Source organism: Theropithecus gelada, chromosome 5, assembly GCF_003255815.1.
Source record: "Theropithecus gelada isolate Dixy chromosome 5, Tgel_1.0, whole genome shotgun sequence".
NCBI classification, from domain to species: Eukaryota; Metazoa; Chordata; class Mammalia; order Primates; family Cercopithecidae; genus Theropithecus; species Theropithecus gelada.
This window is the reverse complement of record NC_037672.1, coordinates 55,672,268-55,698,681: the sequence shown is the minus strand read 5'-3', so window position 1 is coordinate 55,698,681 and position 26,414 is coordinate 55,672,268. Positions and strand designations below refer to the sequence as shown.

Genomic DNA, 26,414 nt, shown 5'->3' with positions numbered 1-26,414 from the left:
TTTATTCCCTTCACTTTGGAAGTGTGGCTTTCTCAACTGTATTGCATGTATAAACTAATCACTGGCAATGAACTTTGTGTTCTGGACTCCTGACTTAATGCTGTATTGTGGCACAGCCCTGTGCCTTTGGACTTCACTGTGGCTTTTCTAGCTATGGTCTCAGTCAATATATCATAGTTGATTCAACTTGTTGTCTCTCCTCTTCCAACATTTCCATGTATATTCAAATAAACCAAAGAAGCTTAACAATTCATGTCACTTATCTTTAAGGTTTACTCTAAGAGCTACCCTATTTAATATTTAGAACTGTTTAATCCAACAAACACTGATTATATACATATTATTTGTCAAATGCTAGGTTTGGCACTCAAACTATAACCAAAAAAAGATAAGGTTCAGTCTAGAATGAAGACAATCAAATAAGAAAGTAGTTAAAGTATGGATAATATATTCTACAGTAGAATAAAAGAAGGTGCTAGAAGCAAACAGAAACTAACAAGCAGAAAAGGGCTCTTTCTATATAATAGAAATAAAATAATATTTATTCTGGAATAGAGTATTGCAATGGCAGTATATGTGCCATAGTAAACTATGTGTGTATTCCGGGAGTTAAAGGAAGACAGAGGTTTTCAAAGGAAAAATGAGGATGATTATCTATTTTGAGATAATTATCCTTGGCTACAAGGATCAATAACAAAGGTAATGCCAGTCTAAAGTGGGACAGGCAGTTGCTGGGCAGATGGCTTTGCAGAAATATTTTTTTCATAAGGTTGTGATGGTCTGGTGCAAACTTGTGGGTGTTTCAGCCCTTTCTGATAGTTTTCACCAGGTATTTACGTATGTGAACCCTTCTGTTTATGGCCTTCCTCTGCTCTATTTGTCCTGGTTTTTTCCTTTCTTTCTTTTTTTAACACAAGTGACTCCATTTTGATTCTGACAACTTTCACAGTAGCAACTAACCACCTGCACTCATTCATTACCATTAATTCATTCACCTACCATGTATCAAGCAACTACTAGATGCCAAGTTACAGGTATAAAGTTGGCAATGTTTGAGGGGGACTTGATCTTTGTTTTCCCCAACTAAAACTATCCCTGAACCTCCCTTTTCACTGGTTCTCAGATATGAGTGTGCATCTCAACCACCTGGGGATGCACATTGGAGAAGCAGGGCTTGATAAAATACAAGTCATTGGCATAACATTCTGGAGATTTGGATTCAAGTAGAAATCAACCAATTAAAAATCATCATTACAAGGTTTGTGAATTCACACACACACAAATATATAATTTCCTTTCAAGTTTCTTCTTTATGCCCCACTTTGAATTAAACTTCAGGTAAAATTTGGAAGTTAGGGAAGATGTTCATGAAAGCATCTCAAATAATTGGTAAAAGTCTATTTTAATTACTAGTTTAAGCAGTAAGACATGGACAAAATAGCATAGGAAATTTTCTTAGATTGATGTCATAACCAAAAATTTGATAGCAAATATGATGTGTTAAAGAGCTTCCCCCAGATCCCATCTGTGCCCCAAGCTTACAAATCTAAATTGAGTTTTGAAAGGTTCCGAGCATATTTAATAGACTATATTTCATCCTTCAGCTTCTATATAGTCTTCCTTGTCATGACTATAAAGTTCAAATATAATTTTTTCTTTATAAAATGTGCCCATGAAAATATTCCATTAAGCACATTACAGAAAAATATTATCAGTGCTAAAAATGACTTTTCTCTAGTTATACATTTTAGTATTTCCTGAGTTCAAGTCATAGAATAAAACAGCTGATTATTTGAACCTACAAAGAAAAAAAAAATCCTGTTGAGAAGGCATGATTGGTCTAGAGCAGAGATTCTGAACTTTTAACATGGATTAGGATGAGCTAGAGGGCTGATAAAATGCGAAGTTTCTGATTCAGTAATACTAGAATAAGGCCAAGAATCTGTATTTCTAACAAGTTTCATATTTTGAGAATCACTGTTTTAGACAATAGTAGATATAAAAGATGCCACCATTCAAAGAGGAATAATTAAAGAGTCAAAAACTGGAAGCAATGCAGATCAACAAGTAAACAAAGGATGTAGAAGTTAAAAACAATGGCATAAAACACTCTCCGTGGTATCAGCACCTGAGTGCTCATCATCCATTCAATTGCTAGCCTATAGCCATAGAATTTTGCAAAGGAAAATGTCCCATATTATTGATCTTCTCCTGCAGGTGTCCAAAGCTTTGATTGCACTTTAATAGCCTATATTTCAGAAGCAGTCCCTCCTCATTTCCACTTGTGAATGACTGTCCTACGTTTCTGATAGTCAGTTCCTGAGTGGGAAACATTGGAGTTTAAGAATTTTTGGAGGTTAAGCTTTCTTTGTTTCTTTTGAATGATATAGCTGAAAATAGCACTGAGCCTGGATCAGTTCTGCACTTAATAGCTGTGAAACCTTGGGCAAACCATTTTATTCTTTCATGCATTATTTATATTCTGCATGGTTCCATAAAGGATTTGTGTAGCTCACGGTAAAAGACAGAGAAACAATAAAACCATTAAATCCAGTTTTAAAAACAAATGTCAAACAAAGCAAGCTAGGAGATGACAGTTTTACCAGAAGACTTAAGTTATGAATATCTATTGCCTTGAGCACAAAAGTTAGTGTCACACTTCTGGAACACCAAAGGAAAAAAAATAATAACAACAACAAAACCACAGTGAGTGGCAGGTTTTGATTCATTCATCTCATAAAATATATAATACCGATTCATAGGAAAGATAAAATTCTTCAGCTAAACTTCAGGAAGAATATATTCAATAGTTTCTTCATATAAAAAACCTGGAATCAAACAACAGGCAGTAGGTAAGATATTTTTAGTGAAAGTCACAGAAATATGTGCCATATAACTTGTATGATATTAACTCTCAATAACGCAAGGAAAAAAGAAAGTTGAACCAGTATTATTGCTTACCTACTACAGATGTACTCTGTATTATGTTAAACATGTCAGAGCGAACACTCAAAACAGATGAAGAAAGTGGCATACAGAGCTGTTAATTAATTGACTCAAAATCTCAGAACTACTAATTGGTGGTACCAATTAATATGAATTAAAGTTTATCTGACTTCAAAACCAGTTCTCTTCTTTCTGTAAGCTAAACCATGTACTAGTTTAGCTAAAATAATTAAGAATAGTGATGTGGTTTTCTTATAATAAAGTGAGCCTCAGGAATAAAGCTAAGAAAATCAAGAGAAATGAATGAATATCCTCCTTCATAAATTCATTTATCAATTGTTTCAGCCTAGAGTTTAAGCTTAACATGAAATAATTCAAAGTTGAAGTAGACAATCTTGTGTGGTGATGGAAAGCTGGATATTCACAGATGCCAAGAAATTTAAAGGGCCTGATTCTATTCATTTGTTAAATATTGAGCACCTACTGTGTGTCAGGCACTATTAAAGGTAACATGGGCATAAAATTAATCTATCTCAATAGGATAGCCAAGAAATATTAACCACAAAGTGCACTTGCAGATAATTAGCCAGTCAATCTGCTGGATATTTTTTTAGTATGGTCATTTGAATACTGAAAACCACTTGCCTAAAGTCATGATCCTGCTTTTGACACAAATGATATTGAGCTATCCACTCTCATAGTTATGACAAGCAGATTGAGTTGCTTCATGATACCACTCCAACATTGTTGTATAAAGTCAGCCGAAATAATGCCTGATGTTCTGGGTTTTTTTGTGGCAAAAAGGCATGTGCTTAATCTATTTTAAATATATATCAAATAATTTACATATGAGATTTGTTTGTTTATTTCTTTTTAGAAACAGGGTCTCGCTCTGTCACCCAGCCTGGAATGCAGTGGCATAATCAAGGCTTGCTGCAGCCTTGAACTCCTGGGCTCAAGCAATCCCCCCACCTCAGTCTTCTGAGAGCTGATACTATAGGGACATGCCACAACTCCCAGATTTTTTTTTTTTTTTTTTTTTTTTTTAGAGATGAGGTCTTACTATGTTGCCCAGGCTGGTCTTGAACTCCTGGCCTCAAACAATTCTCCTGCCTCAGCCTCCCAAAGTGCTGCTATTACAGGTGTTAGCCACAGCACCTGACCTTACATATGAGTTTTAAAGGGGAAGATTTGAGACAATACTTAGTGATATTTAGGATTAAATTTTGTTCTCTCAAGAGCACATTTCCTCACCCTGTTCCTTGAAGTATTACTCTCAACAGAGGGTTACATCCTGGAATCAATTTCACTTTTACATTAGTTAGTTGGCCCAGAGATGGTTATTCTATGAAATCAATGAATTATAAAAAATCAATAAAGCAGCAAAAATTTTAAGACTTAAATTATATTTGATAATTATTTTCAATTATGTTGGAAAGCATATAACAGTAATCAATAGTAGAGCTGGTATGGTTTCTGCCTGCCTGTTCTTTATGCATAAAGGAGGGAGACTAATACTGCTTGAATACCTATTAGGCACCAAGCTAGTATTAGTAACAGGCAATGTGCTAGATGTCTAACAAATTATTTCATGTAAGAATTAGCATTCTATTTTCAACAAATAAGAAACTTTAGACTGAGAACTTTAGCCAAGGGCAAAAATGCAGCTTCTCATCTATCCAGTTTAAAATCCTGACTGTGAGACCTTGGACAAGTTCTTTATAATATTTGCCCTTGTTTCTTTAGTTGTAGAATGAGGGTGATAATCTACTATTGATTAGTGGAAAGGTTAAATAAGATAATCTATGTAAGCTCTAAACATGGCATAAGGTTATAGGAACCTCTCCAAGTGTATTATTTTTAATATAATTATTACCATTGTTATAATTATCATTATTATTGAGAAGTTCGACAACATTTAAGACCCATAGTTAGCAGTTTTAGGATATTTATAACAAAAGCTGGCCTAGCTCCTCAGCCACAGTGCCATCTGAAAGCACTATGATACTCCTATAAAATCCACAAAGAACCAACAGAGTTCCGAATTACAGGATAACAAGATATTTTTTATTTTGTTTTCATTTGTGGTAGAGACAGTGCTCCATGAATATCCATGTGCCCCTCTCCACTTTCCAGCCTCCCTTGCAGTTGCAGTTGGTGTCATGTGACTGTATACAGAAATGCCAGCTGTCACCTAAACAGAGAGTCCTTCAAAAAGTGATGTGCTCACAACTAAAAGAACTAGAGAAGCAAGAGCAAACAAATCCAAAAACTAGCAGAAAAAAGAAATAACTAAGATCAGAGCAGAACAGAAAAAGAGACCAAAAAAAAACCTTCATAAATCAATGAATCCAGGAGCTGCTTTTTGAAAAAAATTAATGAAATAAATAGACTGCTAGTTAGACTAATAAAGAAGAAAAGAGAAAAGAATCAAATAGACACAATAAAAAAGTGATAAAGGGTTATCACCACTGATCTCACAGAAATACAAACTAACATCAGAGAATATTATAAACACCTCTATACAAATATACTAGAAAATCTAGAAGAAATGGATAAATTCCTGGACACAAACACCCTTCCAAGACTAAACCAGGAAGAAATCAAATCCTAGAATAGACCAATAACAAGTTCTGAAAGTGAGGCAGTAATTAATAGCCTAACAACCAACAAAGAGCCCAGGACAAGACAGATTCACAGCTAAATTATATCAGAGGTACAAAGAGGATCCATTATCATTCCTTCTGAAATTATTCCAAACAATTGAAAAGAAGGGACTTCCCCACAACTCACTTTATGAGGCCAGCATCATCCTGATACCAAAATCTGGCAGAGACACAACAAAAAAAGAAAACTTAAGACCAATATCTGATGAACATCGATGAAAAAATACTCAATAAAGTACTGGCAAACCTAATCCAGCAGCACATCAAAAAGCTTATCCTACACAATCAAGTTAGCTTCATCCCTGGGACGCAAGGGTGGTTCAACATACGCAAATCAATAAATGTAATCCATCACATAAACATGCCCAATGACAAAAACCACATGATTATTTCAATAGATGCAGAAAAGGCCTTTGATAAAATTCAAGATCCCTTCATGTTAAAAACTCTCAATAAACTAGGTATTGACATAACATATCTCAAAAAAACAAGAGCTATATATGACAAACCCACAACCAATATCCCACAACCCACAACTGAATGGGCAAAAGCTGGAAGCATTCCCCTTGAAAACTGACACAAGACAAGGATGCCCTCTATCACCACTCCTATTCAACGTAGTAATGGAATTTCTGACCAGGGCAATCAGGCAAAAGAAAGAAAGAAAGCGTATTTATTTTTTATTTTTTTTGCTTTTATTTCATTTTATTTTTTTATTATACTTTAAGTTCTAGAGTACATGTGCACAACGTGCAGGTTTGTTATATATGTATACATGTGCCATGTTGGTGTACTGCACCCATCAACTCATCAGCACCCATCAACTCATCATTTACATCAGGTATAACTCCCAATGCCATCCCTCCCCCCTGCCCCCTCCCCACAATAGGCCCCAGTGTGTGATATTCCCCTTCCCATGTCCAAGTGATCTCATTGTTCAGTTCCCACCTATGAGTGAGAACATGTGGTGTTTGGTTTTCTGTTCTTGCAATAGTTTGCTGAGAATGATAGTTTCCAGCTGCATCCATGTCCCTACAAAGGACACAAACTCATCCTTTTTTATGGCTGCATAGTATTCCATGGTGTATATGTGCCACATTTTCTTAATCTAGTCTGTCACTGATAGACATTTGGGTTGATTCCAAGTCTTTGCTATTGTGAATAGTGCCGCAATAAACATACGTGTGCATGTGTCTTTACAGCAGCATGATTTATAATCCTTTGGGTATATACCCAGTAATGGGATGGCTGGGTCATATGGTATTTCTAGTTCTAGATCCTTGAGGAATCACCATACTGTTTTCCATAATGGTTGAACTAGTTTACAATCCCACCAACAGTGTAAAAGTGTTCCTATTTCTCCACATCCTCTCCAGCACCTGTTGTTTCCTGACTTTTTAATGATTGCCATTCTAACTGGTGTGAGATGGTATCTCATTGTGGTTTTGATTGGCATTTCTCTGATGGCCAGTGATGACGAGCGTTTTTTCATGTATCTGTTGGCTGTATGAATGTCTTGTTTTGAGAAATGTCTGTTTATATCCTTTGCCCACTTTTTGATGGGGTTGTTTTTTTCTTGTAAATTTGTTTGAGTTCTTTGTAGGTTCTGGATATTAGCCCTTTGTCAGATGAGTAGATTGCAAAAATGTTCTCCCATTCTGTAGGTTGCCTGTTCACTCTGATGGTAGTTTCTTTTGCTGTGCAGAAGCTCTTTAGTTTAATTAGATCCCATTTGTCAATTTTGGCTTTTGTTGCTGTTGCTTTTGGTGTTTTAGACATGAAGTCCTTGCCCATGCCTATGTCCTGAATGGTATTACCTAGGTTTTCTTCTAGGGTTTTTATGGTATTAGGTCTAACATTTAAGTCTCTAATCCATCTTGAATTAATTTTTGTATAAGGAGTAAGGAAAGGATCTAGTTTCAGCTTTCTACTTATGGCTAGCCAATTTTCCCGGCACCATTTATTAGTTTAAATAGGAAGAAATTTAAATAGGAGAAACATTTTTCAATCTATTCATCTGACAAAGCTCTAATATCCCGAATTTAAAAGGAACTTAAACGAATTTACAAGGGAAAAACAACTCCATCAAAAGTGGCCGAAGGACATGAACAGACACTTCTCAAAGAAGACATTTATGCAGCCAACAAACATGAAAAAAATCTCAACATCACTGATTATTAGAGAAATGCATATCAAAACCACAATGAGATATCATCTCACAGTAGTCAGAATGGCAATTATTTAAAAGTCAAGAAACAATAGATGCTGGCGAGGCTGCAGAGATATAAGAACACTTTTACACTGTTGGTGGGAATGTAAATTACTTCAACCACTGTGGAAGACAGTGTGGTAATTCCTCAAGGCTCTAGAATCAGAAACACCATTTGACCCAGCAATCCCATTACTGGGTATAAACCTAAAGGAATATAAATTATTCCACTATAAAGGTACTTGCACACATATGTTTATTGCAGTACTATTTACAATAGCAAATACATAGAACAAAAGCAAATGCCCATTAATAATAGACTGGATAAAGAAAATGTGGCACATATACACCATGTGATACTATGCAGCCATAAAAAGGAATGAGATCATATCTTTTGCAGGCACATGGATGAAGCTGGAAGCCATCATCCTCAGCAAACTAACATAGGAACAGTCAACCAAACACTGCATATTCTCACTCATAAGTGGGAGCTGAAAAATGAGAGCACATGAACACAGGGAGGGGAACAACACACACCGGGACCTGTCAGGGGGGTGGTGGAAGGGAGCACATCAGCACAAATAGCTAATGCATGTGGGGCTTAATACCTAGGTGATAGGTTGATAGGTGCAGGAAATCACCATGGCACATGTTTACCTATGTAACAAACCTGCACGTTCTGCAAATGTATCCCAGAGCCTAAAATTAAATTATTTTTTTTAAAAAAAGGTGATGTGCCTCCTCAACACATCTCTTTCCACAGTGGTGTTTCAGTTCGTACATCACAAGATGACTGAAACTTAAACTCCTGAGTCACCAAATAGAGGACAACCCTTGTTCACCTGAAATGGAATTTGAATGATCGGAAATAAACTTTTGATCTGATACATCACTGAGATTTGGAGTCTATCTATTACTACTGCAGTATGTTTTTCATTCTATAAATATTTATTTTGGTCATAAAATGTGCCAAGAACTATCCTAGACACTGAGAATGCAAAGCTCCTGACCTCATAGAGCTTAATATTAAATTGTCCCTTAGAGGATCAAACTTTTCCAAGTTATAAGCTTCATTATCACAATGATCTAAACTACTAAACTAATCACACTGATTCTACACCTTTTGATCTACACATTCACAATCTGTCTGCAATAAAGAAAAAGACATACAAAATCAGAAATAATAAGTGTTATTACATAATCGAAGACAGGACAAATTTTCCAGGGTAGTAACAGTACATTTTATTTAAAAAATCTTTTTCAGAGTGGGAGTAAGAGGTTAATATTTCATCATAAGGAAAGTAAAAATGACATTTGGGAATCAAAATGGTTAAAATGAATTATCTGGATTTTACCAACTCATCTCTAAAATATGTCTTTATATTTTTAGAAAAGAGAATTAGAGATTTTCTTTTATTATTATTATTATACTTTAAGTTCTAAGGCACATTCACACAACGTGCAGGTTTGTTACATATGTATACATGTGCCATGTTGGTGTGCTGCACCCATTAACTCGTCATTGACATTAGATATATCTCCTAATGCTATCCCTCCCCCATACCCCCACTCTACGACAGGCCCTGGTGTGTGATGTTCCCCGCCCTGTGTCCAAGTATTCTCATTGTTCAATTCCCACCTATGAGTGAGAACATGTGGTGTTTGGTTTTTTGTCCTTGCAATAGTTTGCTGAGAATGATAGTTTCCAGCTTCATCCATGTCCCTACAAAGGACATGAACTCATCTTTTTATGGCTGCATAGTATTCCATGGTGTATATGTGCCATATTTTCTTAATCCAGTCTATCACTAATGGACATTTGGGTTGGTTCCAAGTCTTTGCTATTGTGAATAGTGCTGCAATAAACATACGTGTGCATGTGTCTTCATAGCAGCATGATTTATAATCCTTTGGGTATATACCCAGTAATGGGATGGCTGGGTCAAATGGTATTTCTAGTTCTAGATCCTTGAGGAATTGCCACACTGTCTTCCACAATGGTTGAACTAGTTTACAGTCCCACCAACAGTGTAAAAGTGTTCCTATTTCTCCATATCCTCTCCAGCACCTGTTCTTTCCTGACTTTTTAATGATCGCCATTCTAACTGGTGTGAGATGGTATCTCATTGTAGTTTTGACTTACATTTCTCTGATGGCCAGTGATGATGAACATTTTTTCATGTGTTTGTTGGCTGCATAAATGTCTTCTTTTGAGAAGTGTTTGTTCATACCCTTCACCCACTTTTTGATGGGGTTGTTTGTTTTTTTCTTGTAAATTTGTTTGAGTTCTTTGTAGATTCTGAATATTAGCCCTTTGTGAGATGAGTGGGCTTCATCCCTGTGATGAAAGGCTGGTTCAACATATGCATATCAATAAATGTAATCCAGCATATAAACAGAACCAAAGACAAAAACCACATGATTATCTCAATAGATGCAGAAAAGGCCTTTGACAAAATTCAACAGCCCTTCATGCTAAAAACTCTCAATAAATTCGATACTGATGGAACGTATCTCAAAATAATAAGAGCTATTTATGACAAACTCACAGCCAATATCATACTGAGTGGGCAAAAACTGGAAGCATTCCCGTTGAAAACTGACACAAGACAGGAATGCCCTCTCTCACCACTCATATCCAACATAATGTTGGAAGTTCTAGCCAGGGCAATCAGGCAGGAGAAAGAAATAAAGGGTATTCAATTAGGAAAACAGGAAGTCAAATTGTCCCTGTTTGCAGATAACATGATTATATATTTCGAAAACCCCATCATCTCAGCCCAAAATCTCCTTAAGCTGATAAGCAACGTCAGCAAAGTCTCAGGATACAAAATCAATGTGCAAAAATCACAAGCATACTTACACACCAATAACAGACACAGAGCCAAATCATGAGTGAACTCCCATTCACAATTGCTTCCAAGAGAATAAAATACCTAGGAATCCAACTTACAAGGGATGTGAAGGACCTCTTCAAGGTGAACTACAAACCACTGCTCAGTGAAATAAAAGAGGACACAAGCAAATGGAAGAACATACCATGCTCATGGATAGGAAGAATCAATATCGTGAAAATGGCCATACTGCCCAAGGTAATTTATAGATTCAATGCCATCCCCGTCAAGCTACCAATGACTTCCTTCACAGAATTGGAAAAAACTACTTCAAAGTTCATATGGAACCAAAAAAGAGCCCGCATTGCCAAGACAATCCTAAGTCAAAAGAACAAAGCTGGAGGCATCATGTTACCTGACTTCAAACTATGCTACAAGGCTAAAGTAACCAAAACAGCATGGTACTGGTACCAAAACAGAGATACAGACCAACGGAACAGAACAGAGTCCTCAGAAATAATACTACACATCTACAATCATCTGATCTTTGACAAACCTGAGAAAAACAAGAAATGGGGAAAGGATTCCCTATTTAATAAATGGTGCTGGGAAAATTGGCTAGCCATGAGTAGAAAGCTGAAACTGGATCCTTTCCTTACTCCTTATACGAAAATTAATTCAAGATGGATTAGAGACTTAATTGTTAGACCTAATACCATAAAAACCCTAGAAGAAAACCTAGGCAATGCCATTTAGGACACAGGCATGGGTAAAGACTTCATGTCTAAAACACCAAAAGCAATGGCAACAAAACCCAAAATTGACAAATGGGACCCAATTAAACTAAAGAGCTTCTGCTCAGCAAAAGAAACTACCATAAGAGTGAACAGGCAACCTACAGAATGGGAGAGAATTAGAGTTTTTCAAATGCTGCATTAAAGAATCTGAAACACTAAAGCCATGTTTTCATTCACACAGCAAAGAATATTATTCTTAAACCCTGTGTGACACGATATGGCTTGGATCTGTGTCTCTACGCAAATCTCCTGTGGAATTGTAATCCCCAATGTTGGAGGTAGGGCCTGGTGGGAGATGATTGGATCATGGGGGTAGTTTCTCATGGTTTAACACCATTCCCTTTAGTGCTATATCATCTCAATAGTGAGTTCTCATGAGATCTGGTTGTTTCAAAGGGTGTAACACCTCCCTCCTCTCTCTCTTCCTCCTGCTCCTGCCATGTAAGACGTGCCTATTTCCCCTTCACCTTCCACCATGATTATAAGTTTCCTGAGGCCACTCCAGAGCCATGCAGATGCTTCCATGCTTCCTGTACAGCCTGCAGTACTGTGAACTAATTAAACTTCTCTTATTTATAAATTACCTAGTCTCAGGTATTTATTTAAAGTGATGCAAGAATGGACTAATACATGAAGCTTATCCTTATCATTCCCTCATCTGCACAATTATAAAAGCATTTAATTAGTACCTCACTTTAATAGTTCCACATTCTCCATGATCTTGTTTTTCATCTTTTTGAATATGTACTTTTGTAGCTGCCTTGACCTTTATTGGAATGAGTTAGACATGTGCATAACCAAATAAACACTCACTTACAGAGAAGATGAACAAAAGAGGAATTTAATGATACACTCCAGATTAGAATTGGTTTTAGAACTAAGAATCAAAGTGGACATTCTTCTTAAGCTACTGAAAAATGCAGCCTATGGTTATCATGCATCACATCTTCAAATAATAACTGTGCAGATAAGCAAACAGTATCACTTGAAATGTATTTCCAAAGTCTCCTATCAGGATGATGATAGAATTAAAATAGTGTATTTAAGAAGTTAGTTGATTACCTAAGAACATAATATAGACAAGAATGCAATCCAAAAGTTGATGCTTCTCTTGCAGAGCACAATTACAAATTAATCATGCACTGAAAATCACAAATAGTTCTGGAATTTTTTTTAACATAACTTCTGTATTTTGAAAAATGTAACCAATAACTGCATTTACTCTGAATAATACCTCAACAATAATTAAACTCATAACATCAAATTACACTTAAATTTGGGTTAAACCAATTCAAAAAGAAGTCAAAATCTGACCTTTTTGTGCTTCAAGAAAATAAAGCGCATTTTCACAATGAACCAATACAGAAAAACTAACTATCACGGAACTGAACTTCAAATTTTCTGTTAAACTTGAGCAGCATAACTAAGGGTATTCATTAACTATAATAACTACTTAATAAATCTTCAGAAAAAAACTGCTGAGCATATAAAACAGAAACACAGCACTAAATTTACACTTTTAAAATTTGTTATAACTGTGTTCACCTGTGGATACCCAGAAAAAACTATTGTCAAGCAACATGAATCATCCATCCATAAAAACAGGTAGACTGTTACCATGACAGTATAGAAATCTCTGTGATTTATTTCAACATACAAGATATATCACATTTTTATAATAATGTTTACCTTATCTTTGTTTAATAATTTACTCACAGTCATTCAAACAAAAGCATATACATTGTGATTTTAGAAAATTAGTGCAAAATTAAATGTTACATATTAAAACAGATGTAGAAGAAAGTTACAGTCAGGTTTCCTTAAATAATACATAAGAAATAACACCCACTAAAAGGAGAAGTAAAAATTTCTCTTTCTCCATTACATGAAAAACTAAAATAGTTTTTTTAAAAAGGGATATATAGGTTCGTATCTCAAAACTACAGCCATTTATTTATGAAACACCAGTGCCTTCAACTACATCCATAGTTCAACCTGTTGTTCCCCTTAAGCCATATTTTTATCAAGTGAAGAATCTAAATTGAGATTTTTGGAGGTTCAGGCAGTCGTTCCAAAAACCTAAACCATACAAATCATGACATTTGTTTCACAGATCACCTAAAATGGTTTACAGTTTACCTGTTACATTAGGCAGGTTTTTCCTTTGCCCTGCTCTGCCAAAACATCTTTTTCTTTGATAGTCTACTTCTCATGTTGGTGTAGAAGTCTTTATTCCATCTAGGATGGCCATCCAATGAAGTATAAAATTTTTAATTGGATATTTTCAGAGTCTTTGAAATAGAAACATCATAGACCCATCAAATGAAATGAGCAAAACAAGTTACTTTGAATTCAAAATGCCTTCAAATCAAGAGAGCTGTTTTTAAAAACTCATATAATTCTGGAACCAAGTTTAATGATATTTTTTAAATGCTCTAGATGCTAGTAATCTGAACATATCATTTAAAATCAAACCACTCCATGGATACTCCAGACACTTCTTTTCATAAATTCCCTTGTTTACTAGTTCCCATGTTTAAAAACGGCTCTTAAAGGTTACTGTACCCTGTAAAACGTTAGCAAATTATCCTGAAATTTCCAAAGATTGAAAAACACTGTGCCAAAAAATAATAGTAAATCAAGTGATCAGTAATTTTGCTAAAGGGTAGATATTATTACATATACACACATAGTGCTTGTATTATCCAGAGGAACAAAATATATTTTAATTAACCAATCAAGTCATCTAATAATATTTCATATTTATTTAAAAGACATTGCTCTAACTAAAAAAAAAAAAAAGGCTACATGTTTAATCTTGGCTATCATATCTTACAGCGTAAAATGCCAAAAAAAGTAAGAGTTGTTTTTAACTGAAGACTAATTTTGACACTAACAACTCCACATGAAGACTGCTATTTTTTTCATATCTCCAGTAGTATTCTGGACCTTAAATACCACCACCATATTTTGGAATTTGTGTAAAAACCTTTTTCCCCCTACTGGTCCATAAACATCTTAGGCTCCTTTGCATTTAATCATAGTTTTTTTGTTCTCAGTTAAATGTAGTTTAAGTGGTATTATAAAGATAAAATAAGGTAAAACCTTAATAAATTTTTCACACACAGTAAGTACTCAATAAGTAGTGAGGGGTTTTGGTTGGTTGGATGTTTGGTGACTCATTATTGCTTATCCCTGAGGTCTTGAACTATAAGGAGTAGAGTTTTTTTTTTTTTAAGTTTATGAGCCTAACTACTCCCTATCATGATTGAGAGTAAACAGCATGTTTTTTAGGGGAGTAACCACATCATGCTGTATCTCTAGTTTCTATTCCACAAATTACAAGTACATATTATAAGTACTCAGTAAGATGTCTTGCAACAAAGGCCATTTATGATAAACCCATAGCTAACATCATACTGAATAGGGAAAACCTTAAAGCTTTTCCTCTAAGAAGTGGAACAAGACAGCCCACTCTTTCCAGTATTATTCAACATAGTACTGGAAGAACTAGTCAAAACAATTAGACATAAGAAATAAGTAAAGGGCATCCAAAGTGGAAAGGAAGAAGTCAAATTGTCCCTGTTTGCAGATGACATAATCTCATATATAGAAAAACCTAAAGACTCTACTAAAAAACCCTTAGAACTAACAAACAAATTCAGTAAAATTGCAGAATGCGAAATCAACAAACAAAAATCAGTAGCATTTCTACACACGAACAACAAACTAGCTAAAAAAGAAATCAAGAAGTTTGCCGGGTGTGGTGGCTCATGCTTATAATCACAGCACTTTGGGAGGCCAAGGTGGGCACATCACGAGGTCAGGAGATTGAGAACATCTTGGCTAACATGATGAAACCCTGTCTCTACTAAAAATACAAAAAATTAGCCTGGCATGGTGGTCAGTGCCTGTAGTCTCAGCTACTCGGGAGGCTGAGGCAGGAGAATCACTTGAACCCAGGAGGTGGAGGTTGCAGTGAGCTAAGATCACACCACTGCACTCCAGCCTGGGCAAAAGAGTGACTCCATCTCAAAAAAATAAAAAAAGAAGGAAAAGAAATCAAGAAGTCAATTCCATTTACACAATAGTACACAAGAAATAAAATACCTAGGAATAAATTTAAGCAAGGAAGTGAAAGACTTATACAAGGAAAACTATAAAACACTGATTAAAGAAATTGAAAAGGATACAAATGAAAAAATATCTCATGCTTATGGATCAGAAGAATTAATATTGTTAAATGACCATACTAACCAAAGCAACCTACATATCCAATGTAACGCCTACCAAAATACCAATGACATTCTTCCCAGGAAAAAAAAAAAAAATCCAAATTTGTATGGAACCACAAAAGGCCCCAAATAGACAAAGCAATCCTGAACAAAAAGAACAAAGTTAAAGGTATTACACCACTGGACTTCAAAATATACTACAAGGCTATAGTAACCAAAACAGCATGGCACTGGCATAAAAACAGACTCATAGACCAACAGAACAGATTAGAAAACCCACAAATTAATTCACATATCTACAGCCAACTGCCTTTTGACAAAGCTACCAAGAACATACATTGGGGAAGGGAAACCCTCTTCAATATATGATGCTAAATGGTTATGCATATGAAGAAGAATGAAACTAAACCTTTATCTCTCACAATAAACAAAATACAACTCAACACAGATTAAATACTTAAATGTAAGACCTGAAATTATAAACCTACTAGAAGAAGACATAGGGAATATGCTTTGGGACATTGTTCTGGGCAAAGATTTTATGAAAATAAGACCTCAAAAGCAGAGGCAACAAAACAAAAAAAAAAATGGATTGTATCAAACTATAAAGCTTTTGCACAGCAAAGGAAACAATCAACAAAGTGAAAATACAACCTACAGAATGGGAGAAAATATTTTCAAACTATTCATTCCAAAGGGAATTAATATCTTAAATATACAAGGAGCTCAAATATCTCAACAACAACAACAAAATCTGGATTATAAATAGACAAATGATCTGAACAGACATGTTTCAAAAGAAGACATACAAATGGCCAACAAATATATGAAAAGATCACTCAACATCACTAATCATCAGGGAACTACAAATCAACACCACATTGATGTGTTATCCTACTCCAGTTAGAATGACTATTATAAAAAGGACAAAAAATAATAAATGTTGGTGAGAATGTGGAGAAAAGGAAGCTCTTATACACTGTTGGTGGGAATGTAAACTAGTACAACCACTATGGAGAACAGTACATAGGTTCTTCAGAAAACTTCAAAAAACTACAGGTAGAACTACCATATGATCCAGCATACACACCACTACTGGGTGCTCATAAAAAAAAAAAAAAAAAAAAAAAATTATTATATCAAAGAGACATCTGCAGCCCCATGTTTATTGCACTATTCATAATAGCCAAGACATGGAATCAACCTTAGGTGCCCAACAGCAGATGACTAGATAAAGCAAATTAGGTATATACACTCAATGGAATAAAAGAGAAATGAAATCCTGTCATTCTCAGCACCAGTTCCATTCTCAGCAGCACGAATGGAACTGGAAGACATTATGTTAAGTGAAATAAGATAAGAATAGGAAGTTCAACACCACATGTTCTCATTCATATATGGAAACTAAAAAAAAGTTGATCTCATAGAGGTAAAAAGTAGACCAGAGGGTACTGGAGGCTGAGATGGGTAAGGGTTGGGAGGAAAAAAGAGATTTGTTAAAGGGTATAAAATTAGAACTAGACAGGAAGAATATAATATGGTGTTCTATAGCACTGTAGGGTGACTATAGTTTACATTATAAATTTCAAATAGTTAGAAGGAGGATATTGAATGTTCCCAACACAAAGAAATGATAAATGTTTGAGATGATGGATATGCTAATTACTCTGATGTGATTACTATACACTATATATCAAAACATCACTATGTACCTCCATAAACATGCAGGATTGTTATGTGTCAATTTTTTTAAGTGAATTAAGTTAAATTTTTAAATGGGAGGGATATTAAACTAATAAACTAGAAAAATTACCAAAATCTCTTAAAAATATGTGTTGAAACAATGAATGGTAAAACCAATAATCAATCAGTCAATGAGTAGATAAGGAGCCACAAGGAGTTTTCGTGTCATAAGAAAAAGGAAGACCAATCTTAGCTCAGTCCCTTTTACTTCTAGTGATGCTTAAATTTATGATTTGTTGATTAATTAATTCGTACCCTCTGTGTCACAGGCTTTCTCAAAATCAGGAAATAATTTAAAATTATTCATAACTAAATCATCGGTAAATGTTTACAGAGGACAGTAAGTTGATAAATGTTAGATAAATGTTAGGTAAACACTGATTTATGATTAGGAAAATAACGAAAACATAATTAAATCTATTAATATATAATTGTAGGATATGAGGATGTTGAAAAATTGATTTGATTTTGAAAAGCAAGCAAACACATTTCTACTTAGGAAATGGTGTTTTTCTGCTGGGTTTTCATTTTCCCTCTTTCATTGAATATTTTCTGGAGTAAGATAAACTTCTGGGCCTAGGAGTTAGGGAGAAAGATGCCCTGGTCCTGACCCTGAGATAGTACCATTGAGTGGAGAAAACAAATCTATAAACTTAGTAGTAATGCACAAAGAATGCAGTAAGTGCTGTAGACACCGGTGAGTGTGTAGGAGCTGGGAGGCCACAACACATATTATTTCTCTGTGAATATATCTCCTGGTTAAAATCCTGAATAATCTGTTCAGTACAACAAAGTTCCAAAAAGAACACTTTCATGAGTTTTTTTAAATTTACAGAGTGAAATGTAACACTTCTGGAGCTCTGTTCAATTGAGAAAAGAGAGCTAAGACTACTTACCTATTTCTCAGGAGAATCAAGAATTTTGCACTTTATATTCCCTGTAGGTTTATATTTTTGTAATTATTGAATTAATACCAGTGCAAACTAAAGATTATTCTTTTATTGTCTAACATTACAATGAAAAATTTCCCCGGAGACTATAACAAGAAACCTCTTGCCTTCAAAAGCTACTTTGCTGGGTTAAAAAAAAATAGTAAGAGTAACTTTTTAAAAAAAGTCAGTGAATCCCATATTCTTCAAATAATTCAGTTAAGAATTAAGGTAAAAACTATTATAGATAATGTACATATTTTCTGCTGACAAATACTATTCAGCAATTTTATTTTCCATATTTCTCTGATTTCTTACAGACAATAGTGAAAAACTTAGAAATATGACATAATTGAAAACCCCATGGACTAAGGCTCAAGAGACTGGAATTCTGGACACAGTTAATCATTAATTAATTATTGACAAGTTTTTTAAGGTCTTTGAGTATTGTCTCTTGGGCAAAAAGTTGAGAGTAGCCTCAGCCAAGCTGGTGATAAGCTTAAACACCATAGTACATAAAGGATCTGTGAGATGCCCCAGGAAATGAGAAGCTTCCACAGAGCATAGTTTAAAGAAAACCTCAATAGATCATTCTGCCTCTAAAAATAAATACACTATTTTCTTTCAATTGCTAGAGAAGTGAATGAGGCACAGAGCTACAGGAAAAATAAAAATAAATGTTATTATCAAAGCAAATTCTACACGGGAAGTAAATAAAATGTCCAGTCACAAATGGAAATATTCTGCTTACTACGTTATTTCTAGATTTTTTAAAAACATTATATGCATGCATATTTTCTATATAATAAAAGCTCATAGTAAGCAAGAAAATCCAGAGTCATTAAGAAAGTTCATGCTTCACTTCTTTGTACTACTTTGCTTTAAAAGAACTTCCATTAAAAATAAACATTCTGTATCTGCACCCAGATGTAGAAAGTTGAACTGAAAAATAATTACAACCTACACAAAGACTTTCTGTATTTTAAAAAATGGCTGAAGGTTTAAGGTTATATTCATTGATATTGTTTTTGAGGTTCAGATTTAAACTGGAAATATGTAAAACATTAATTTAGTTTTTTGGTTTTGGTTGGTATGTTTTTTAAGTGTTAATGGCATGTAAATGGCTAGGATAATGAAGGCTAAGGAAATAGCTCACAGTCATACAGCTTGCAAGTGGTAAGGCCCAGATATTTAACCTAAAAATTCAGGCCTACTCATTTTCCACCACACCAGGATCACTGTTGCAACTGATTACATAAACAAAACATGTATAATTCATTTACTCATTATGCAAATGTCTGATGAGAGCCTACTGATATGGTTTGGATATTTGTCCCCTTCAAATCTCATGTTAAAATGTAATCCCCAGTGCTGGAGGTGGGGCCTGGTGGGAGGTGTTTGGGTTGTGGCTTGGTCCTGTCCTCACTATAGTGAGTGAGTTCTTGTTAGATCTGGTTGCTTAGAAGTGTGTGGAACCTTCCCCACTTTTTCTCTTTCTCCCACTCTGGCCGTGTGAGATGTCTGCTCCTCCTTTGCTTTCTACCGTAATTGTGAGCTTCCTGAGTCCCTCACCAGAAGCAGATGCCGGCACCACATTTCTTGTACTGTCTGCAGAACCATGAGTCAGTTAAGCCTCTTTTCTTTATAAATTACCCAGCCTTAAGTATTTCTTTATAGCATCACAAGAACTGCCTAATACACTGACCCTATGTCACATACTACTGTGAGTGTTGCAGTACAGCAGTGAACAGGAGACAAAATTCCAATGGTGTGATGGTAAATGTTCAACAACTGGCTGCAGAGGAGGAAAAATGGGAAGGGGACCTATCTGCAGTACTCGCACATTTCTGTAACACAAATACTCCGATTATGACAGATTTTAAGTTACCAACTTGGCATCATTAAACTTTGAGTTGGAAAGTTGTGCATATTCAGCTCTTGTGAGCCTCTGTGAACTGGCCCCAGCAAGACACTTAAAAAAATCTGGTTCATGTGCAAAATGCATTCCAGTGGAGAAAGGGAAGCAAAATTCCAGACCAGCAACATAAATAGAACATTAGTTACTGATGTGTTACGGAGGCAGGGAAGTTGGGTATGCAGTCGGGTGGTTAGGACAATTTGAAATAGGATTGTCAGGAAATATTTCCTTAAAAACGACATTTGAGCGAAGCTGTGAAGATGGTTAAGGAGTGGTCCAAGTGGATAACAGAAGAACATTTTAGGATAGAGGTTTCTAGGGGGCTAGATAATAAAGGCCTGGGGATTTATTATAAGGATTTATTATAAAGATTTTGCTGAGCGAGATGGGAAGACATTGAAAGGTCTTTCTCTTTTGTTTTAGTTTTAGTCAAGGAGTGACACGATCACACTTATATTTTTCAAAGACAATTCTTTCTAATGTTTTAAGAGTAAACCACTTGGGGGTGGGCAAAAGTAGAAGCTCTTACAATAATTTAAGCAAGAGATAAGGGTATCTTGGATCAGGGTGGTAGTGGAAAAATAGTGAGAATTGGTGAGATTCCAGTTAGGTTTCAATTAATTAAGAGTCAACAGAATTTGCTGATGGCTTGAATATGGAATGTGACCCAAAAGATGATTCCAAGGATTTTATTATAACTGGAAGGGTGGAGTTATCAGTTACTGAGCTAGAGTAGACAATGGGAAGAGTAATTTTAGAGGATAGATGAGATGTTGCTTTGGAATGCGTATAGTCTGATATGCCTATTTGACATTTAAGTGGAGATGTAGAACAGACAGTTGAATATGAGTCCAGTTCCAGGAAAATATTTGGGTTGGAGATAAAACTGTGTGATATTCAAGATAATGATAATATTTAAAGCACTGGGACTCAGTGGGAGCACCAGAGAGTGAGTGTAAATTTATTTAAAATTTAATCATCTATTTAACAAACACATGTTCCAGTACTGCTCTCAGTGCTTTGCAAGTATAAACTCATTTAATTCTCATACCAAGCCTAAAATGTAGGCATTATTATTTCCTCCTTTTATAAATAAAGAAACTGAAGCACTAGAGATCAAGTAACTTGCCCAAGGTCACAAGCAAATGGCTAGTAAGTGATAGAAATGGAATTTTTAACCAAGGCTGTTTAGCACTGGAGTTATTATTAGAGAAGTTGTCTAATGGCCTGAGGCTTCAGGAACTGCAACAATTACAGGTTAGGGAGGTGAGAGAGATCAGTAAATCTTATTTATAGCAGGTAACACATTTTACTTTGTCATAGAAAATCTATGCTCAAGGAAAGTAGATACAGTAAGTATAGAGTATATGCAAACACTATGTTTTGTTCCCCTTTATGCTTTTCTATATTTTCTATAATAAATATTAATTCTAGAATCAGGAAAAATTGCGTTAAAATAAAGCAAAGGAGTTATTTTAAAAATCTTGTTTCGAAATGCATGTCAGTCTCTATTTACAACACAGCTCAAAGAGAAGGTGCAATGATAATCACCGCTGAAAAACTGAAAGGAAGCTCTCTGCTTAAGTATGAATAAGGTTAACATATAATTTATTGTCCAAACTAGAACAATTCTTGAGAGTAAAAGAGAGTACTATCAATTATATATGACAACAGGGTTAAGTTAGAACCGTTTTAAACATACTTGAAATATATGTAGGTGCCCTAGGGAGACTTCTCCTTAAAAATAGGGTTCGCATGAATACAAAGAAGTCAACTCTTATCTAGTCCATGCACACTACCAAACGTTGTTGCCACCTTCTTACTTTCCCTTCTAGGTTAAATATACCATTATTTGTCATTATTGTTGGTTAACATTTTTACTATTATAAGTACTGGTTAGAATTAGGCATCACAAAACAAACTGAGTACCACCTGTATATTATTATAGTGGGTTTAGAGATACTCTATTTGAGGCCAATCAGTTGTTATGATGAGAAATACTACAGTAGTCTCCCCTTATATTCAGAGAATACATTTTAAGACCCCCCAGTGGATGCCTGAAACCACAGATAGCACTGAACCCTATACATATACACCTATGATAAAGTTTAATTTATAAGTTAGGCACAGTAAGATATTAACAACAATAACTAATAAAAAACAGAAAAATTAAGTAAAATAAAGGTTACTTGAACAAGAGCACTGTGATACCACAACAGTCAATGTGATAACAGAGATGGCTGTTATGTAATTCACTGGCAGGTGGCATTATATAGACATGCTGCACAACCTAAGTGGGATGGAGCAAGATGGCACAAGATTTCTTCACACTACTCAGAACAGCATGCAATCTAAAACTCATGAGTTCTTATTTCTGGAATTTTCAGTTTAATATTTTGAGGACCACAGTTAACAGTGGGTAACTGAAACTGTGGAAACCGAAACCACAGATAAGGGGGGACAACTGTACAGAATGAAGTCATTTTTATGGTTAAAGTCCCATTTCAAGGATTTGAAAAGAAATATTAAAATCTTGAAGTGTAAATATAATCAAAGAAGAAATCACTTTACAATAAAACTTGAAAAAAATACCTTTATTCCCATTCTAACTTAAATGAATTAGAAACAACACACCTATTCACTTCCATTTCCTAAACTATTTTTTTTTTTAATTATACTTTAAGTTCTGGGATACATGCGCAGAACATGCGGGTTGTTACATAGGTATACACATGCCACGTTGGTTTGCTGCACTTATCAAACCATCATCTACATTAAGTGTTTCTCCTAATTCTATCCCTCCCTTAGCCCTCCACCTGCCAACATGCCCTGGTGTGTGATGTTCCCCTCCCTGTGTTCATGTGTCCTCAGTGTTCAATTCCCACATGTGAGTGAGAACATGGCGTGTTTGGTTTTCTGTTCCCGTGTTAGTTTGCTGAGAATGATGGTTTCCAGCTTCATCCACGTCGCTGCAAAGGACATGAACTCATCTTTTTTATGGCTGCATAGTATTCCATAGTGTGTATGTGCCACATTTTCTTTATACAGTCTATTACTGATGGGCATTTGGTTTGGTTGCAAGTCTTTGCTATTGTGAAAAGTGCTGCTATAAACATACCTGTGCATGGGTCTTTATAATGGAATGATTTACAACCCTTTGGATATATACCCAGTAATGGGATTTCTGGGTCAAATGCTGTTTCTGGTCCTAAATGACTACTAGGTAAATTAAGGCAGAAATAAATAAGTTATTTGAAATCAAGGAGAACAAAGACACAATATACCAGAATCTCCGGGAGACAGCTAAAGCCGTGGTTAAAGGGAAATTTATAGCACTAAATGCCCTCAGGAGAAAGTGAAGAATATCTAAAATCGACACCCTAACATCATAATTAAAATAACTACAGAAGCAAGAGTAAACAAATTCAAAAGATAGCAGAGGACAAGAAATAACTAAGGTCAGAGCAAAACTGAAGGATAGATACACGAAAAACCCTTCAAAAAATCAATTAATCCATGAGCTGATTTTTTGAAAAGGTTAACAAAATAGAACAAAATTTTTCCCTTGCTGGCAAGGAGTTGTGATCCTTTACAGCAGAAGAGGCATTCTGGTTTTTGGAGTTTTCAGCCTTTTTGTGCTGGTTTTTCCTCATCTTCGTGGATTTATCTACCTTTGGTCTTTGATGCTGGTTACCTTCAGATGGGATTTTTCTGTGAGTGTCCTTTCTGCTGATGTTGATGTTATTCCTTTCTGTTTGTTAGTTTTCCATCTAACAGGCCCCTCTGCTGGAGTTTGCTGGAGGTTCACTCCAGATCCTGTTTGCCTGAGTATTACCAGCAGAGACTGCAGAACAACAAAGATTGTGCCTGTTCCTTCCTCTGGAAGGTTTTTTCAGAGGGGCACCTGCCAGATGCCAGCCAGAGCTCTCCTGTATGAGGCATCTGTCCACCCGTGCTGGGAGGTGTGGGGTTAGGGACCCACTTGAGGACATAGTCTGTCACTTAGCAGAGCTTGATTGCTGTGCTGGGAGATCTGCTGCTCTCTTCAGAGCCGGCAGGCAGGGATGTTAAAGTCTACAGAAACTGTGCCCACAGCCACCCCTTCACCAGGTACTCTATCCCAGGGAGATGGGAGTTTCATCTATAAGTCCCCGACTGAGGATGCTGCCTTTTGTTCAGAGATGCCCTGCCCAGAGAGGCGGAATCTAGAGACAGTCTGGCTACAGCGGCTTTGCTGAGCTGCAGTGGCCTCCGCCCGGTTCGAACTTTCTGGCGGTTTTGTTTACACTGTGAGGGGAAAACCGCCTACTCAAGCCTCAGTAATGGTAGACGCCCCTCCCGCCACCAAGCCTGAGCCCCCAGGTCGACTTCAGACTGCTGTGCTGTGGGTGAGAATTTTCAAGCCAGTGGATCTTAGCTTGCTGGGCTCCATGGGAGTGGGATCCGCTGAGCTAGACCACTTGGCCCCCTGGCTTCTGCCCCCTGGCTTCAGCCCCCTTTCCAGGGTAGTAAATGGTTCTGTCTCACTGGTGTTCCAGGCACCAGTAGGGTATGAAAAAAATCTCTTGTAGCTAGCTTGGTGTCTACCCAAATGGCTACCCCGTTTTGTGCTTGAAACCCAGGACCCCTGTGGTTTAGACACCTGAGGGAATCTGCAGGTTGCGAAGACCGTGGAAAAAGCGTAGCATCTGGGACAGAGTGCACCTTTCCTCATGGCACAGTCCTTCATGGCTTCCCTTGAGTAGGGGAGGGAGTTCCCTGACCCCTTGCGCTTCCTGGGTGAGGTGACGCCCCACCCTGCTTCAGCTCGCCCTCTGTGGGCTGCACCCACTGTGTAACCAGTCCCAGTGAGATTACAGAAGTTGTCTAACGGTACCTCAGGTGGAAATGCAGAAATCATTCATCTTCTGCATTGATCTCGCTGGGAGCTGCAGACTGAAGCTGTTTCTATTTGGCCATCTTGCCAGCTCCCAATTCTAAACTACTTTTAATATGATATAAATACTGACTTTGGTGTGGAATGTATGCACATGGTATGTCAAAGTGGAAATACAAGGGAATATATACTGTACCTTGTTTTACCTGTAAGGAACACACACCTGACAAAAGGCAATTTTCACATCCAATGTTGGTTCACTGCAGTAGTATAAGAAATGGAGGCTCATAAATACCTAGAGGAAAAAGAAATGGAACATAAATTTTCAAATCACTTATTTTTCATTACATAGCAATACAGATTTTGGCATAATTTGAGCTATATGCAAAGTATCATACACAACATATCTCCAACATAATCCTTATCTTGACCCATAAACTGTACAAAACTTGACCCATAAACTGTACATAAACTTTCACAAACTGTATTTAATAATGAAATAACGTAAAAAGATCCTATCTTTTATAATGATCAATTCCATCACACTCATAAAGATTAGATATAAGAAAGGGGACATACCTAATAATTTAAAGGGAAATACATCCTGTTATAAAGAATTTTCAGTTCTTAACATTTAATTAACAACAAAAAATAAACCCTCAAACATATGCTGAACAGCATATATATACTTACTGTAGAATAAAAGCACTATTAAATAAAATATAATTTATAATAGAATTCTATATAGGACTTGGAGTAATTACATTACAGCTTAGAGTATCAGTATAGATAAATTTTTCTTTTTTCTTTTTTATTATTATACTTTAATTATCAGGGTACATGTGCACAACGTGTAGGTTTGTTACATATGTATACTTGTGCCATGCTGGTGTGCTGCACCCATCAACTCGTCAGCACCCATCAACTCATCATTTACATCAGGTATAACTCCCAATGCCATCCCTCCCCCCATCCCCTCCCCGTAACAGGCCCCGGTGTGTGATGTTCCCCTTCCCGAGTCCAAGTGATCTCGTTGTTCAGTTCCAACCTATGAGTGAGAAAATGTGGTGTTTGGTTTTCTGTTGTTGCGATAGTTTGCTGAGAATGATGGTTTCCAGCTGCATCCATGTCCCTACAAAGGACACGAACTCATCCTTTTTTATGGCTGCATAGTATTCCATGGTGTATATGTGCCACATTTTCTTAATCCAGTCTGTCACTGATGGACATTTGGGTTGATTCCAAGTCTTTGCTATTGTGA

General features: G+C 36.1%; 1 protein-coding gene across 5 annotated transcripts in view; it reads right to left on the bottom strand.

The window, feature by feature from the left end:
• Positions 1 to 26,414, bottom strand: part of MAPK10 (mitogen-activated protein kinase 10) — a 353,150-nt gene that overhangs the window by 147,074 nt on the left and 179,662 nt on the right. For 3 of the 5 annotated variants that reach the window (XM_025385432.1, XM_025385428.1, XM_025385429.1), the window contains one exon: positions 25,377 to 25,448. Coding sequence is in view for 2 of the 5 variants with exons in the window: in XM_025385428.1 (XP_025241213.1) it covers positions 25,377 to 25,448 (72 nt within the window). In the remaining 3 variants the exon portion in view is untranslated. Of the gene's footprint in view, positions 1 to 25,349; positions 25,449 to 26,414 lie in introns of all 5 variants that reach the window. The other 2 variants (XM_025385430.1, XM_025385431.1) reach the window with 1 other exon arrangement.